This window comes from Hoplias malabaricus, chromosome 1, assembly GCF_029633855.1.
Source record: "Hoplias malabaricus isolate fHopMal1 chromosome 1, fHopMal1.hap1, whole genome shotgun sequence".
Taxonomy (NCBI): Eukaryota; Metazoa; Chordata; class Actinopteri; order Characiformes; family Erythrinidae; genus Hoplias; species Hoplias malabaricus.
In genome coordinates, this window is record NC_089800.1 from 75,776,327 (window position 1) to 75,791,099 (window position 14,773).

Genomic DNA, 14,773 nt, shown 5'->3' on the forward strand with positions numbered 1-14,773 from the left:
GTCTGTTCACTGTGGATTAAAAGATACTCCACCGAGTCCAGGAAACCCTATTCATATATTCTTATGCCGTATTTTGAGAGTGGGTGGAACTGTTAAGAAACTACATTTGCTTTGAAGTGGGTTGTGGGGATGCCTGCGTTTGTGGCTCTCTAAGCAGTTGCATTTACATTTATCAGTTTATCATCTATCAGTTTACCATAACACCCATGTGTTGCTGTTGTTTTTCTAAAGTTTATTTGTTTTTAAATATATAATAAAGACCCTCTCCAGTGAAAGCGTTTAACTTTGTTTGGTGTTGTTTATACACTAGATGTACCATGAGTGAAATAAACAGACAACACCATGGCAGTTTATAGAAAGACGATCTCAAACAGGTGGCTGGGGTTTCTGATGTCATAAACCTAAGGACCCAATCCCAGCTTGAATCGTTTGGCTTTTAAGCTGCAGGCGAGTGGTGGATGGGTGGGTGGAGACAGACCTCTTGTGTATTCATATTTGAACGGGAACTGAATGAGGGTCAAGGTGTAGAATTATATTTAAGACGCTTTTAAGGAATTAAGTGACTATTTTTCTTGGGAATAACTCCTGAATCTGTCATTCTGATGAAAAGAGGGATTTTAGGAGTTGATGATGAATTTAAACTACTGTTAAGGCACTTTATTAGGGGGACTTTGCTAGTCTGACTGGATTGTGCCTTTAAATACACAGACAACTGAAGTTTATGTTGATCCCTACAGTGATTTTTGTTTTTAAGAGACAAATCAATAAAAAATAAAAAGGCAGAAGAGCCACATTTAAGATGACTTTTTAACATTATAACAGGAGAAAAAAGAAGTAAATCTTAGAATGCTGTCTGCTGGCTACTCAGCTTTTTGAGTTTGCAGTGGGATAAGATTTCTTAAGCTTTCTTGCTAAATGTAGACCATGTTATGAAATGAAGGAAAAAAGAATGTATAGCTTTGTAGTTGCTAAATGCAGAAAGTACTGAAGAAACGCTGAGGAAATATGGCTTTACACTTTATCCTCCCAAGCCTGGGTATCAGTTCTCATCCTTCTGCAGTGGTGTTTAACATTATTCAAATGGAATCTTCGCCTTTTCTGTATGAGACTTTGTCTACAGGCAGCTTAATTATTATTTATATATAATAATATTCATGAAAATGTTAATACACAGACTGACCCCTGGCCTCTTCAGCAACTTCTTCGCTTCCACCCGTAGCTTCATGACTTCTGGCACCTTGTGTGGCTCAAATGTGGGAAGCTTTATGCCACACTGACCACTTTCTTTCTCTATAATATAACACACTTCCCTCATCACATTCTCACTTGCGTGGGTTCCCAGACAAACCAGATTGGACATCCCCCACACAGGCACTTTTACATTCTTCCAGGCCCTTGTGTTTCAGAGGGCAAACATGTATCTTTGGTGTGGTGTTCATGAGGGATAGGGGACAAATGTGCAGAGTGAGGATGGAGATGTTGTGTAAATACTTGGGTGTCGTAAGCAGAGCCGCTTTGTCACCAAATATAACTCCTGCACCTCTTCATAGACTCTTGGTAGGACCCAGTTGTTGATGTGTCTTTTTGTGTTTGTGTGTTGTTTCAGACTATGCATGATTTTGAATACCTCAAACTCCTTGGGAAAGGCACATTTGGCAAAGTCATCCTGGTGAAGGAGAAGGCCACAGGAAAATACTACGCCATGAAAATCCTTAAAAAGGAAGTGATAGTAGCTAAAGTGAGTAAGAGGGACTGATTTAAAAAGAATGGAAGGGTTGGCTCAAGGATACATTGCAGCTACTGTATGAGTGGGCGTGCTGTGTTTGTGTGCGTTCAGCAGGATATTGATGAGAGTTTGTGAGTGTGCTTGTACCACCTCCGTGTAAGTGTGTATGTGGGAGAGAGAGAGAGAGAGAGAGCGCGGGCATGTTATTCAAGTACACTCTCACTCTTTGTGATCTGTCTCTCAGGATGAAGTGGCTCATACGCTCACAGAAAACCGTGTGCTCCAGAATTCTAAGCACCCCTTCTTGACGGTGAGAGACTGTATATATACACACACAAACACTCACACACTTCAATAACATCTCCTCTCCAGTCTATAGAACTAAAGCTGTCCTCACACTTGTTCTTTTGGGGGAGTTTGAAATGAGCATCAGTCTCTTAAACCGGTAAACAGCATCAGCTTTCAATGGACCATTGTCCTCCAGCAGATTAGACCAGGAAGAGCGCTGTGCTGGTATCAGGCTTGATTTTGAAGATGCAGTAATTTGCACTAGGGTTCCTGACCAGTCCTAATGGTACATAATAAGTCTATACTGCCTCTCACACATACACTGTGGAGAATTTCTAGAGAAACTCCTGAGTATTGGGTCAGGAGATGTAAAAAATGTAAAAAAAATGTTTTGAATATTTGTTTTATTCAAATATATTATTTTATATACGTTTTGTAAGGTGTTTTTAGTGCTCGGGTAATCTGTATTTTGTTTACATTTCTGGACTTTCTAAAAATAAATAACATCCACAATAGACATATTGTTTTGGCTATTGTTTCATTGTTAATGTGTAACATTTGATTAAACTTAATTTTTCAGGCACTGAAATACTCATTCCAAACGCATGATCGTCTGTGCTTCGTTATGGAGTACGCAAACGGAGGGGAAGTAAGTCTCCAAAATAAAAGCATTTCAGCAAATCAGAATATTTGTGTAAAATGTTCCTTGGCTGTTAATGGAACTCTTAAATGCTTATTCTCCTCTCAACAGCTATTCTTCCACTTGTCACGGGACCGTGTGTTCTCTGAGGATCGAGCACGATTCTATGGAGCAGAAATCGTTTCTGCCCTGGACTACCTCCACTCTGAGAGGAACGTGGTGTATCGGGATCTGAAGGTGAAGAGATTGAAATGGCATGACGTAACAAGTGGTAGATAATAGACTCAGGAAGAGGAGCATTTCTCTTCAACCGCCCTGTCTACCAGTCTTTGGTAGCTTTCTTTATAAGAGAACCCACACCATTGTAATCATTCCCACACAAGGACAGAGCTGTAATAATTTGGCTTGGTTTTTCCAGTGGTTCCCTAGTAATTAAGATCAGTGCTAAATGAAACACTCTCTCTACATTTCGAGATGATCGTAAGACTATGAAGCTTTCAAGAAACTGGCCTCTGTTTAGAACCTAGGAGTCTAGACAAGAGAATCGCCTGATATATATTATAAGTTTGTTAAACTGTAGGACAGCTCAGTATAGCATTTCTCTTGTTTTTTCTCACTCTATATCTTTAAAAAGTACATGTTTAATTGCTTTGTCACTTCTTTGCTGTCTGTCACTTTGTCTGTTTGACAGCTATAAAATAAAAAATCACCCTAAACAAGGGTGAAAAATATATCAAAATTTCTTCCCCCACCCCTACCTCAACCCCCTCTCTCTCTCTGAAGCTGCTAAGGTTGCTCTGAAAATGCCAGTGTAGCAGGATGGGGCAGTTTTGCTGACTGTTGTGCCTGGGCCTCTGGCCACGTGTGAGCTACAGCTGCCAGGTGACTTTTAGCAACCCCAGAGAGAGAGGACATGCTGATATCAAACCCCTGCAACACACATACACACACAGACACACAATTGGAGTGCTTACTCACTACCTATGTTGGGCCAGAGGTGCCCCCTGCTCCTTCATCACCATCTGCAGAATCAGAATCATCATATCAAATTCAGTTTAAAGGGATACTCTCCCTTAAATTAAGTCCACTCTAGTGGAACATATGGTATATAACACGACTAAATTAAATAACACAAGGAGCTGGATGAAAGATCTTATAATGATTTGAAGTTTCAGAATGTGTGGCAATTCTAAAACACCTATGTACACTAGACTTGTGTTTTATGTTTTTTCTTGAGATCTGCGGATGGTGTGCGGATGGATTCATAACCCAAAACACTCATAATTCACAAACTACATAATGATTTTCCAATCACTCACTGTGCCTAAAAGACTGATAAAAGTATACTACTTTTGTTCTTTTTGTCTGCTCTGAATATTTAGTCCCTCTTTTATGAAGCAGCCCAGAGTGAAACCCTGTGTTTAACGTCATTGTTAATAGGAGGGAAAAATGACTTAATTCTGGTAGATATGTGACATCAGACGACAATTAATTCAAAATGACGTTTTTTTAATGTATACACCGATCAGCCGCAACATTAAAAACTACTGGTACTAACTACTAAACTAAAAAACTACTAAAAACTACTATTACTATTAAAAAACTACTACTACTATTAAAAACTGACAGGTAAATTGAATAACATTGATTATGTTGTTATAGTGGGGTAAGTATTCAGCCCATTCATGATTCAACTTGGCCCTCAGCTTCTGGGCCATGGTTTAGTATTTAGTCACGGTTCAGACTGGAAATAAATTAACCAGTTTTAAAGTGGCTTTGACACATTTGTTTACAAAATACAGTAGTTTTAAAAGTTTAAATATATTTGCCAAACAGTGGGGGGAAGTACATGTAATAAAAAAATCATGAAAAGATCAGTACAGATAATAAATATAAACTTAATCATGTGGAAAAAAAAGTATTAATTTTCATGGTTACTTTCGTGGCAGTGGCTGTGCAATAAGTGTCCCCAACAGTTGAGCAAACTCTCACTGCATCAGATGTTGCAGGAACACAAAGCTTAGCCAAAAATTAGCCAATTTGGACAGATAAGGAGAAACGTGTCCATCTCCTTTTTACATCTTTGGCAGCACACATATTGAAACGTGGTCTACCTTGAAGTACATACCATGGTTTGAGCACATTTTAACAGCGATTGGAATCCCTCTTTCAATTCAGGTTGTAGTGGAGGCAGATCTAATGACATGAATCACACTTTTGACTTTGCGATTGCTTGAGCACGATCACAGTTAGTAGATTGTTTGGCACCCAACATTGCTGGAAGCGTTTGCAGTGCAGTTAATGTCCCATAGCTCCAGGTCCAGTGTGCCAGTTGTGATGTCTTCGAAGATCAGCTGCCACAATAGACCATATTTGTATTTCCAGATGCATAAAATACTTGGCGTGACACTTTAGACTTTCAAATAATACTGTAGAAATTAACATTAAAAGGATGTTAAAATATACAGGATATAGTAAAGTAATTCTCCCAACACTACCCACTCTCTATAAATGCATCAGAGACCTAAGAAAATGGAACATATAAAAATAAAATGAAAAGTGCTCCTCTATCTTCGGACCCTGCTGGGAGGAGTTGCCTGATGGCACAGGGGACAAAGGGGCTGTAGAGCAACTATGTGAGAGCATCCTGCCACTGAATTTGCTCTTGTTGTCCATGATGATGGTGTGTAATGGGTGAAGATCATCATTCATGATGGAGAGCAGTTTGCACAGTTTCAACAAACCATGGTGTTTAATCAATGATGCAATTTCCTTTTTCGTATTTATCCTCAAACCTAAAAGAATGTCACACTGGAGCTTTAAGGTAAGCTAGGGTGCTTCACAATTTCAGGACAGTTAGTTGCCATTTCAAAACTGATAATACTGCTGCTCTGTATTCACCATCTTTCGCTTTCTCCTGTAGTGAATTCTGATGCAGTGTTTTGCTCTTGGCAGTGTTTTACTGGCAAATGGTGCACACCTGCATTCATATGGATGTTACTTACCACCTACCTAAACTAATGGCAGTAAGATTCCCTGTCTTTCTTTTTCCTCAGTTGGAGAATCTGATGCTGGACAAAGATGGCCACATTAAGATCACAGACTTCGGTCTTTGCAAAGAGGGTATAAAGGATGGGGCTACCATGAAAACCTTCTGTGGCACTCCAGAATATCTGGCTCCTGAGGTAACCACACATTTATATATACATCTGTTTCATATATTTGTTCAGATGAATCATGCAGACATCTCTTTTTTATTACACAGGAATGCAGACATGGTTGTCTGTTTATTTAAATATAAAATCCATTTTTGTACTCTAAACAGGAGCATATTGCTTCAACCAAACAAGCTCACCATGTCTGATTGTTGGTTTAATATAAGGCTTTGAGCATTGGGTCTAATTTGGTACAAGAAAGGCTAATTTTAGAAGCGAGAATAGAGGTACAAGTTTAAGATTTAACCTTATTAAAAGTGCTGAGGTGGAGACACATCGTCTGCAGATGCTGCTGCTGAAGTAGATAGGGCAAGAATTCTAGGGTGTGGCGAACTCCATTGCGTGCAGGTATGACATATGGCACTTAGACAGTAACGTGATAGGGCATTGTGTGTGTGTGTGTGTGTGTGTGTGTGTGTCCATCTCCAGCCTGAGGAATGTTTCCGGGAGAAGAGTGCTTGTGTTGACACAGTTGCAGCCTGGTTGTTTTATCCCACCATTCTGGAATTTGCTGGGAGAGGGGCTTGGCACAGCCTGTAGAAACGTGAGCTTGCAATTCAGGCGTGAGCAGAACTGACCATCAGAGTCCCAGCTGCTCTCCTGGTACTGAGGGACCGCTCGCTCACAGCTGGCCCACATGCCTGCCCTCTGACCTAGGCTGTGCCACATCACCTCCCTAATTTTAGCAGCTGAAGAGCTAGTCTTGTGAGGCCAGATCTGATCTCATAATGAGAGACACTGGGGACAGCCACAACAAATGTTGGGCTAAGTGTAGGTGGTAACGTAGACGTATTAGGATGAGAATGAACTGAATGTGACATTTTTAAGCCAGTGCAAGCTAGAATGCCGTGGTATGTATGCTAACTTTTCTAATGGACAAAAAGCCTGCATTTAGTCTTTGGATGTACGACTGATGTGCTTAGCATGATCCAAATATTCCTTGTGAAATTTGTTTTTGAAAATGAAATTTTTTCATTTTCTTATTGCGAAGCACTTTGGATGAAACTTGCTGTCTTTTAAATGTGCTCTATAGGGATGGGCGGTATCCACCATTTTGTAGCGTCAAAGTTTTAACATGCTATACAGTATTACCGGGGGTAGGCTTACTTTTAAATCAGTCATTCATGTTAATCATTCAGTCTGATAACAGCTCAATAAAGATGCTGTTCTCACCAGCAGATGAGCTACTGACACATGCTGATGATAAAAACGCTGAGTAGGGCTGGATGGTATATAATGGTATTACAGCATACTGCGGTATTTAAAAATGTGGATGGTATCTAAAAATGAGGGCAGTATTTATGACGTGTGTGGTGTGTCAAATTACTGTTCAGTGTCTTTAAGTACAAGGCGCTGTGGGAGTTTGCTGACTAGTGATGTCACTTGTGTCAGTGTGCACTGAACTGCACAGCGCTGCACCGTTATTCATTGTCTTGTTATCATGTGTTTATTTTTTTCACTCACAATGCAAAGCAATCACATTTTAATCATGTAGCGCTATTTTATTCTTTTCACGAAAAACTGATTTTGCCTAAATTATAATGTGTTTGTTTCTTTAAACTATTGTCAAAGTCTTGTTCCTCTAAAGATGCTGTGAACCTCTGAAGTAGTCTGTGATTGTGGAAATGAGATCAGACATCACACCAAGGAGATTAAATTAGGTGCCAGGTGATTCACTAAAGCTGGACAGAGTGAGATTGGGTTGTTTACAGAACTCTGGCCTTGAGACTTCCCAGAAATGATTTACTTTGAAAGAGAGATTCACGGTTTACCTCATACTCACCGTCTGTATCTGGTTGCTCCTTGTAACTTTGTACGATGATGTCATACACCAGAAAATGTGTGAGGTGATGGAGATTGCCACTGAGGTCACTGAAATACTGGAAAGTGAATTCATCATAACTGCACCAGCTTGCTCCATTTTAGGTGATATACTGCTATTCTGTTACTCTTCATGCTGGTTCTGATAGGAACATGTCGTGGTTTTGGTAGTGCAACTGTAAACACAGTCTTTACCCTCTGTGGGATCTTGCCTTAATGTCAAGAGAATTCAACTCCAGTGGTGGAGGAAAGAGGAGGCTACTTCCTCTGCTCAAACACACCCGATTCTTTTAAGCAGTAAATACATTAAATTAAATACATTAGCAGTAAATGTATTTAATTTACGCTTGGAAATCACCAGGAATGTCAGGGGTATTTGAAAATATTGATATCCTAAATATTTCTTTATAACTATAATGTGTTTAAAAAGATGAGGATTGGTATTAAAAAACAAATATGGAAAAATGTGTTTTAAATTAAAGTTTAAGTTTTATGACAGACACAGTCACAGTGAGTCTCCCTCTATATCACACTGTTACCACCCCAGGAAAGTGATGTACTTCCCTGGTGTTTTGTGAAGCCATCTACCACATTTTCTCAGACAGAAAGGCCACTGAACATTTCCACATGCTTGGATCCTTACACTCTGGAACCTCATTGAATAATATTATAATAAAAATCAAAATACATTTTTGCAGGCATTTAGATATATTCATAAAGTTAATTTTTAAATGTCTATCTCTAGAAATCTACAAACTGTATTGGGCTTCAGCCCAATAGTTGTAATTGATAATTACACCTTTAACTGCCGGACGTCCTCCGCCTGAATTAAACCTCACATCCGGGTCACCTGTCTCCTCTCTGCCCTCTTCCTGACGTTGGTACGGCCCCCTACGAGGTTGACATGACAACACAGACCTTGTGCTGGAGACTTCAGGGGGCGTTGCCATGGAGACGGTGTGGCCTCTCCGGAGGGCCGTCCAGGCAGTGTTACAGGTTGTTCCGCTGTAAACAATGACCTTGTTGTTTGTGTGCGGAGCTCTGGAATGCCGTTACGTCTGGGAATATTCCACAGCCTCAGAGGCAGAGAGCGGGTGGAGGAAATAGGATGGGAATGATCAGTCGAGGTGTATACAGAGACTCATTTGGGGGTGTTGAATTTAGAAAAGGTGGGAGAAAAGCATCACAGAAGCCTTGTATATATGTAGATAATGTAGTATGATGAAAGTAGTGATTACTTGAAGAGGATTTAATGTCTACGTTCAGTTAATTTTGAACAGGTGGCCACTGTGTGCATGTGTTTGAAATCACAAGTTGATGCCTTGCCTCACTAGTGATCTTTTATGTTGTAGCAAATTACATCTTGCTGTCTGTGTCATACATCCACTCTTCTTTCCCGAATTGACTCACACTGGGGGACTCTGTTAGGCAGCGTAGGAGGGTCACAGAGAGAGCACAGTCTGTCCAGTTTGTAGTTCTCTCTCTCGACTCTCACCTGTCTCTTTCTCGCTCTCTCTCTCTCTCTCTCTCTCTCTCTCTCTCTCTCTCTCACACACACACATTACCCCTTCTCTCTGTCTCTTTATCAGCCGCCCCCCCCCCTTTCACATCTTCCCACTTGTGTCTCTGTAGCCTGCTCTCTTCTCTCTGTCACCCGTCTCTCTTCTCTGTCTCTCCCCTCATCTCTTTCTTTGCCCCCACCCACCCCTTCGTCTTGTGCTCTGGATCTGGTGTAACCATGTAAGCCCAGTCAGGCTCCTGCTTACGTGGGTGAGGGCTGAGCTTTGGCTTTTAGGCTCCTGGCAGCTCCACAGCTGTGTCGCTCTTCTACATATAAGGGGCAGCTGCAGGCCCAGCTGTCTCTCTCTCTCTGTGAGTCACACGACAGCAGCGCTGGAAATAGAGAGCAGCCAGTAATCCAAGCAGTGCGCCGGCTTCACCTTACCACTGACCACATAGTCTCCTCCTCAGAGAGCATAGTGTTCAGGCTGCCCTGCTCACTCAGCCAGGCAGCACTGCACAGGGATTACACACACACACACAGACATACACAGCCTGCGATACCCACACTTAAACCTTTCCCCTATAAGCCAAGAGTTATATTGTCACACACTCATATCTCAAAAATGTTTTCAGTGGAAGGAAAATACCTTCTTCCATTTGAATTGGAATTAATGGGAGTGAAATATTCATTTTGGAGCATTTCTATAGGTGGGATCATTTTAAGAAAGAGCACTAGTATTTCAGATTTTGTGGAAAATATGACAAAATTGGAAATGCCTTTGTTTTTTCGCAGTAACAACACAGTGCTCATTTCAGGACACATGGCTTTGTTTTGTGCACACATTTTTAGAAGCCTCTCACATTAAAGCTGAAGTATGTAATACTTACAATCCCAGATCAGAAAAAGTTGGGGCAAATATCAAATATTAAATTAAAATTAAAAGTGAAAACAATAATAAAGGAAAAAAAGTTAATGCAATGAACAATAAACATTTATAATTTTATATATATATATATATATATTTTTTTTTTTTTTTTTCAGTGAAATTTTGGCATTCGTTAATTTTTTTTTTAACATTTCATTCAAAATAAGCAATTATTTAAATTCTGATTCTGATTGCAACAAATTTCATGTGTGAACAGTAAAGCATGTATCACTCTTTTAACCTGCTATTACTTTATGCAGCTGAAACATATTTAGAGACTGTGAACCTGGATTGATGAAATGAAATGATTCAATGTAACTTTTGTCCTGCTCAGTCTACCCACAACAGTGTTCTGATCATAGTCAGGAAAAAAAAGCGTCTGCACTCATTTACTCGCTCACACTGTTTCTTTTGTCAGCTCCAAGATGCAACCAGATGAAAAACCTGATAATTTATTGAGTGTTTGCATGTCATTCATATCACATTCAATTATGTATTATATTGGAGGTTTGAATTTAATGCATTTAAGTGACACTATCATGCATTTTTATTATTGCTATCGATAGTGTGTGTATCATATTTATTGCTATTGTTTTATTGCCCAGGCCTAATTTAACTACTTATTGAAGTGCTTGACAAAGGTTGTCTGAGTAATCCTGAGCCCATGTGGTTATATAGATTATAGATGATTGTAGGTTGCTGATGCAGTGAGGGATCAGAGATCAGGGTTATTCAACATATGCTTGCACCCTTGCTCTTCACACACTGAAATTCCTCTTCCCCTGAGATTTTTTGAGTCTCTTATTTTCATTCTTTGAGGAACCGTGTTGTTAAAAACTTCAAATGTTTTCTCAGGTATGTTTTTGACCAAATGGTGATCCTCTGCCCATTTTTGCTTCTAAAGGACTACCGTATTTTCCGCACTATAAGGCGCACCTAAAAACTCAAATTATCTCAAAAGCCGACAGTGCGCCTTATAATCCGGTGCGCCTTATATATGGACCAATATTGAGCCAGGTCTCGCAACTACGGTAAGCAGCCGCCTACTTCATTTTCTTCCGCGCGCGGTGCATGCTGGATATATACCGGTATATATATTTCATTTCCATTTGTTTTTTATGTAAAGACCCCAAAATGGCTCCTATTAAGAGACACGCATATGACGCAGAGTTTAAACTCAAGGCGATCAGTCACGCAGAAGAACACGGGAATAGAGGAATAACTTAGTAAAGTGAGCTTTACGTGTTTATTTTGTGTGTTGTGTGATTTTAACGTTTGAGCAACGTTGAGTTATTGATATATTGTTATCGCTTTGCACTATTTTGGGTGTTACTATATTGTGATTATTATTATTATTGAATCGAGGAGAAGTTCCCCTCCCCCCACTATGTGGGGTATATTAACATTGCACTACATGTTTTACCTTAAACTACGCTGGGTTGTAATCTATTAATAAAGTTGAACTGACCTATCTGACTGTTTTGTTGACATTCCCTTTAGCGCAGCTCCATCTAATTGATGCATAACGTAACCCCCAGCCTCTACTGTAGCGTCTATTGTATGCGCCTTATAATCCGGTGCGCCTTATATATGGACAAAGTTTTAAAATAGGTCATTCAATGAAGGTGCGCCTTATAATCCGGTGCGCCTTATAGTGCGGAAAATACGGTAGATCTTTTCTGGCTATGCACCAAACCATGATGAAATTAACCTGTTATAGGGGACGTCTACGGTTGTGGGAAAATACTGTTCTCTGCTTGTTTTGTGTTCAGAAGCACAGTGTCTTTTGAGGCGGGATGGTATATTTGTTTGTATGAGGCTGATGTATAACTTGTCTAGGTTTAATCACAATTTGAATTAAAACAGAAACGCATTTGTAAATGTGTTGTTTACTTTATTAGATTTTTCAGTCTGTGTTTTACTTTCATGCAGTTAACGCCTTACCTACCGTGCTCTAGCCTAGCACCGAACGATATAGGCTTTTAGGCTTTTTTTCCCATTTATAGATACTAGGGCTTTGTAAACACATTAGACATTATTTAGACCTGTTGGAGAGCTAGCAAACGGTGAGAAAATTTCTCTTCAGTATTTTTAAGTTCTCAAATCTCATTATTCATTATTTCACATAATTATTTACCGTAAACTACCCCATCCCAAATTTGTTTGGATTGTATTACAGCCCTGACTAGCATGAATGGACGTATATTTACAAATGAAAAGAAGCTTTCAGACATAACATGAACCATCTTGTGTTTATACCATCTGCAATGAAGTACAAATCAAAGTATATGTAGAAATCACTGCTGCTTGTTTTTTTGTTTTTCCTCCTCTCTTCTCCCCAAACCCTTGCAACTTTCACTGATTTGGGGTTGTAGCTGGATATCTGTAAATCTCTTATGGGTGTAGTTTGAAAGTTTACCTTACTTAACCCAAAGTTACTCAAAGCTTTCTTTGTTTTCTCACCAGTGTGTGCCTCCTATATCGGATCTACTTCAGACTTACGGCTATATTCAGCTCTTGTCCATTATACCAATACGTGACACCACTGGAGTCTAATATCCAACTGAATTTCCTCCTTTCTTCATTTTCTACTCTCAGGTGTACATAGTTAAAGACCAGTGGTTTGTGACAGTGTTTGTCTTAAAGTAGAATAACGTGGTTTATGTTGCTGTTGTACATATGGCATGCTGTTGTTTTACGTTTGGACATAATACATCTTGGAAATAAAGTGTTAATGTTAGGGGGACAACAGTCTTTGCCTATTCACTCAATCATTATTTTTACCTTAAATTATGGACGTTCTAGGAGCTTTTATGGGAGCGCCCCTGTGTGGCACTAACAGCTTCTACTCTGCTGAGAAGGCTGTACACTAGATGTTGGAAGGTTTCTGTGAGGATTTGATGGCATTCAGCCTCAGGAATATAACAGAGCCCAGTTACTTATGATGGATTAATTCTGGATCACACAAAAACACAAAAATCTAAAGCCCAAAGCATCAAAAAATTAATCCAACCTGGCCTTCATTATTATGAAAAAACTCGGTCTGTGTCAATCAAGTTTGCCTAGTTGCATAAAGACAGTTCTCTGACCATTTAACTCAGCTGACCTGGCCAGGCTAGACCCTAACCAGCTTCACACCTATGAGACGATAACTCCAGGCAGTGCCCCGCCTGATAACCTGATAAAATATTTTTGGCCCCACAGGGTAACCTTATCTTAAGCCCCTGATGCCAAGTGGGAGTCCTGCCTGGCCATGAAAGCTGGGCCTTCCTTGCTAAATTAAAATAAATTTATAGGCTGAGGGAAAGATGTACATCTCTGTAAATGAGCCAGGTGACTGTGATGTAATGGAAGCACTATTAATGGATTTTAGTAATAAATTATTGCAATTCAAATTTCGACGAAGGAGCTTTTATATTTTAAATGCTTTTGTTTCTCTGTTCTTTCTCAATATGTAACTCCACTCACCAGAATTTAAAATGTCATTTGTTTTACATTGAAATTCATCAGTAAAGATTTCATTCAGTACATACTCTTTGAATGTTCTGTTCCACCCTTAAATTGTCCTTTAAATATATTTTTCTATCCCTTAAAGGCGATGTTCAACATTGAAATCAAAAAATACTTCTTATAAAATTTAGAAGATGTTTCCTCACCATTTGTTAGCTCTCATTTCTTTTCGCTTGCCTGAAACTGGTCAAATTATTTTACGAGGCCCCAGTGTTAATAAATGTTTAAAAAAAAGTGTCTCTGGTCTGTATGCTAGGCATTCTATCTCTCTCTCTGGTCTCAGCAGTGAAAAGGAAATGTCTCCAAATTCATGAGACTGCTAACTGCATGAAAGGTCAAAAGTGCAACAAAAGTAAACACCTCGAGTTACAAATGAGTTTCTGTGTTGAATCAAACAATGAATAAAAAACTTACAGACAAGTTAAACGTTTTTTTCTCAAACATATTGTTCCACATTAAAATATGCTGAGCTTCTGAACATAAACAAACCAGAGAGAACTGCACTTCCCCACAATTGTAGACATTCTCTTTAAGGTGGGAGAGAAATAATTAATAAGGAGCTTTTAAATAAAAAAAACCCAGTTTAACTAAAATGCTCTATGATGAATTAGAACAAATGAGATGTTTTAGGTTTTATTTCAATACAGTACCTGTATTGCAGGTGCTGGAGGATAACGATTACGGCCGTGCCGTAGACTGGTGGGGACTTGGGGTGGTGATGTATGAGATGATGTGCGGACGCCTGCCTTTCTACAACCAGGACCATGAGCGTCTGTTCGAGCTCATCCTCATGGAAGATATCCGCTTCCCCAGGACACTCGCTCCTGAGGGCAAGTGCTTGCTCACAGGCCTCCTCAAGAAAGACCCCAAAGAGCGGTAGGTAGCTTCATCCACTTCTTTTATGCTTCCTTTCAAATCAACTACTCCCTTTCTTGCCCCAACCTCTGCAACCTGTAGATTATTTGCCATTTGTAGATGGTGTTGCTAAGCAGAAGTGCAGCTGTCAAATGCACCTTCATGTGTGATAAACTGAAGTGTGTTATAGAAGTGTTTTAAGTGTGATAAGACAAAGGCTGAATGAACTGTTCTTTAAAGAACTTTCTTGTACACTTGTTTCCTTTTGACGAATGTCCTAAAATATGAA

At 39.6% G+C, this 14,773-nt stretch overlaps 1 protein-coding gene across 1 annotated transcript in view; it reads left to right on the forward strand.

Annotated features, from left to right (window-relative positions):
* Positions 1-14,773, forward strand: part of akt1 (v-akt murine thymoma viral oncogene homolog 1) — a 64,709-nt gene that overhangs the window by 41,491 nt on the left and 8,445 nt on the right. Inside the window, exons 6-11 of the mRNA XM_066673454.1 lie at positions 1,607-1,738; positions 1,971-2,036; positions 2,595-2,663; positions 2,766-2,891; positions 5,711-5,839; positions 14,291-14,505. Coding sequence (XP_066529551.1) covers positions 1,607-1,738; positions 1,971-2,036; positions 2,595-2,663; positions 2,766-2,891; positions 5,711-5,839; positions 14,291-14,505 — 737 coding nt within the window. The remainder of the gene's footprint in view (positions 1-1,606; positions 1,739-1,970; positions 2,037-2,594; positions 2,664-2,765; positions 2,892-5,710; positions 5,840-14,290; positions 14,506-14,773) is intronic.